General features: G+C 44.0%; 1 protein-coding gene across 1 annotated transcript; it reads right to left on the bottom strand.

The window, feature by feature from the left end:
* Positions 1-322: 322 nt before the first annotated feature.
* LOC131549696 (keratin, type I cytoskeletal 13-like) lies at positions 323-3,092 on the bottom strand. Its single transcript, XM_058792084.1, has 8 exons — positions 2,497-3,092; positions 2,218-2,300; positions 1,977-2,133; positions 1,732-1,893; positions 1,458-1,583; positions 830-1,050; positions 691-704; positions 323-564 (listed from the first exon to the last, which is right to left on the bottom strand). The coding sequence occupies exons 1-8, from the start codon at positions 3,004-3,006 to the stop codon at positions 491-493; spliced, it is 1,347 nt and encodes a 448-aa protein (XP_058648067.1). The 5' UTR covers positions 3,007-3,092; the 3' UTR covers positions 323-490.
* Between the last annotated feature and the right edge of the window lie 553 nt (positions 3,093-3,645).

Genomic DNA, 3,645 nt, shown 5'->3' with positions numbered 1-3,645 from the left:
AGCCAGCCAGCTGTTATGACCTTCCCTTCACCGCTTTTGTGATGGATCGGTTGCCAAGAAACATATACACTATTGTTGTGAGGCTGTTATGGAAGGAACCCATGAATAACACTGGGAAGACTGAGACTCAGTTTATTTCCCTCATAGCCTCTTTTCTAGTGATTACTGTAAATTAGTATTTTCAAGTAATGGCACCACATAACAGTCAAAATATTATATCAGGATGGAATATGAACTCCAAACTTCATTTTGTTTTGCATTTTGAAATAGACACCAGTCCCTTTTATACTATAGTGTTCAAATAAGGAAAAACAATGCAAAAGTAATTCACAACAGCAGCTTTATTTTCAGAGACAGGTTTTATCACACACAAATAAGAGTATCATCTGTTTTTCTTTCAGTAACACTTGTTCTCAGTATGCATTCAAAACCAAATGTATGTGTGTGTCCAGATGTCGTCTCATAAAGCAGTGTGATGTGCATTTAGCATTTAGAATTTATGCTGTGTCTTCTGGATTGTTGTTGTTGTTGTTGTTCCACCTGTGCTGATGCTGACAGTTCCACCTGAAGCAGACAGAGAGAGAGAGAGAGAGAGAGAGAGAGAGAGTCAGTAATGCAAAAGCACTTTGCAGCATTCACTGCAATACCTGAAGCAAACCAACCAAACTGCAATAGAAAGACTTTAATTACCTGGTATTTGAGTCCTGGATAAAGGAAAAGAAAAGATGCATTAGTGAAACCATTCCAGAACTGAATAATGTAACATGAACCATATGCGCCACTGCTTTTGACATACAATAACTCTGATAAATGAAAGAAACCGACTTACATGATGTCCTGATTTTCCAGGAGGCTCCTGTAGGTGGCGATCTCCTGCTCCAGACGCGTCTTGATGTCCAACAACAAGGCGTAATCACGTCCCTGTTGCTCAATGCTTGCCCGCACTTGACCGAGCTCGGCTTCCAGCATGTTGATTTGGTTCTGGTAGCCTCCTAGCATAGAGCTGTACCTAGCCTCTGTGTCTGCCAGTGAGTTCTCCAGTGCTGCTTTCTGTGTGAGTAATGAGAACATGCAGAAATAGGTCACTATGTATGAAAAAAATCTAATGGATTGGAACAACATTAGGGGGAGTGAATGATGAGTGAATTGTCATTCTTTACACAGAGTGAAAGTCCACAAACGGAGCCTTCAGATCTCAAGACAGTTATAAATGGCTTTTTTCATTCCTTTCATTGTACCTCGCCTACTTCCTGGGATTTGGAGGACTTTATAAAAAAAGGATTCCTACATATCTCACACTCGCCCTCTTTTCCATCTGTTTCTTGTACATCTTTCTGTATACTTTCTTGGCCTGCTTCCCTGACCCCTTAAGTAATGATTTTTTCTGAACTTCGGTTCAGATAATGTAATCTCCCACTCTCCCCCCTAAACTTCCTACATTCCACTTTGTATCTCACCATGCTGAGTTGAGACTGCAGCTCGATCTCCAGACCCTGCAAGGTGCGTCGTAGATCTGTGATCTGCGTCTTGGTTGTTTGTATGGTCTCTGTATGGATGGTCACCTCTTTGTTCAACCCTGCCGTCTAAAAGAGACAGAAACACAATATGAATTCAAGTACTGTATATCATAAGCTAAACTGTATTTTTATTTTACCTCAGAGTCACTAGTACTGGAATAGGTGGTTTATTATTCAGTGAAATCAGGGATCTTGATAGCAGATCAAGTCTTACCTTGTCTTTAAACCAGTCTTCCTGTTCCCTGCGGTGTTTCTGGATGATGTTCTCGTAATGAGCACGAATCTCATCCATAACCTTGCTCAGGTCTTGCTGAGGAGCAGCATCAACCTCTACGTTCACTGTGCCTGTCAGCTGTGACCTCAGTGCAGCCAAGTCCTGTAAACCCACAAGGATTCAGCATCAGGTCTCTGATTATCTGCACAAGTTCAAAAAACAACTACATGCAAGTTACTACAAACCTCCTGGTGGTTCTTCTTCATAAACGCCAGCTCATCCTGAAGACTCTCGATCTGCATCTCCAGGTCGGCCTTTGTCAGGGTTGTCTGGTCCAGCAAGCGGCGCAGGTTAGCGATGTCGGCCTCCACAGACTGCCGCATTACCAATTCGTGCTCGTATCTGATTGGTGGAGAAGCAGGATGAGGAATAAACCCACCAATCATGTATGAAACGTGATCTTTTAAGATGCCAAAGAGAACTTACTTTATCCTGAAGTCATCAGCAGCCAGTTTAGAGTTGTCGATCTGCAGGAGGATGTTGGCGTTGTTGATGGTAGCATTTTTAATCTGTAATGAAAAGCATTGATATGCAGTTTTTAATGCATGAATTCATTACAGAACTGCAGTGCTGCATACCAAATGTGTCAGACTTTGGAATCTTTTATATGAGAATCCCGTATGCATTGGGTTGCAAGGATTCTGTATAATCTGCAACTAGAAAATTTGTTAGTCACGTGGCATATTCGTTCAGGCATCACTGTACCTTGTCTTTCAGGTCCTTGATGGTGTTCCAGTAGGCGCTGTAGTCCCTCTGTGCGATCGGCCCTTTCTTCTCATAGTACTCGCGGATCTGCCTCTCCAAAGTGGCATTGGCAGCCTCCAGCGAGCGCACCTTGTCCAGGTAGGATGCCAGACGGTCGTTCAGGTTCTGCATGGTGGCCTTCTCATTCAGCTGGACCAAGTCATTGTCACCTCCAGCAAAGATTCCAGCGCCCAATCCTCCACCATATCCTCCACCGTATCCTCCACCGTATCCTCCTCCGTATCCTCCTCCGTATCCTCCTCCGTATCCTCCACCATATCCTCCACCATATCCTCCACCACCACCAACTCTGTAAGTAGAGATGCGGGTGCTTCCTCCCAGACCACCACCATAGACGCTGTAGGCTTTCTGTGGAGCAGCCATCGATCCACCCCGAGAACTGGTGATAATGGACTTTGAGGTCACAGTCCTGGGAACTGTGGTGGTTGACTTGCGAATAGAGACCGACATGGTGGTTGGATGCAGAGATGAGAAGAAAGCAGAGAGGACACTACAGGAAACTGCTAGAGTTGTCCTGAAGAGGAGTGAAGCCTTCAAGCTCAGCCCGGTCCTCTTATAGAGATGGAGTCAAGGGCGGGTCCTGCATTTTGTGGACGGGAGGGGGGAAGGAGTGTGTGTGCCAGACCCTTCTGCAGCCTCCAGTTGAGTCTCAAGGACCAGAGTTCAGTTTCCACCCTAGTGAGGAAACTGCAAAGGAATGTCTCTGTGTCTGTATAAACTACTGCAATGTCCTCACCCTTGAGAATTCAATGAAGGGAGTGCAACAAGGTTACGGACACTTTGACACACACACACACACACTTTTCTTCTCTTTGTCAGTCTCTTTGAAACAGAACAAAGACACTAAACCAGTAATGCGAGGATACCAAGCTGTTTTAAATTCATTTATGTTTGATCAAGCAGTAAATGAATATAAACCTAGTGGCAACCAAGCATTAGAGTTTCAGAGTTCAAATGTTTGTTCTCAGTGTGCAGATGTTAGAGGGAAAGTTCTCATTTAAAACCACAAGAACACTTGTGTTGTGTTTCTGTTTGCACATAAAGTGCTTCAGTGACAGATAAGAGTGTCCATTATAAAGAATAAATCTT

Source organism: Onychostoma macrolepis, chromosome 11 (assembly GCF_012432095.1).
Source record: "Onychostoma macrolepis isolate SWU-2019 chromosome 11, ASM1243209v1, whole genome shotgun sequence".
Taxonomy (NCBI): domain Eukaryota; kingdom Metazoa; phylum Chordata; class Actinopteri; order Cypriniformes; family Cyprinidae; genus Onychostoma; species Onychostoma macrolepis.
The sequence above is the reverse complement of the archived record's forward strand: the minus strand, read 5'-3'. Positions and strand labels throughout refer to the sequence as shown.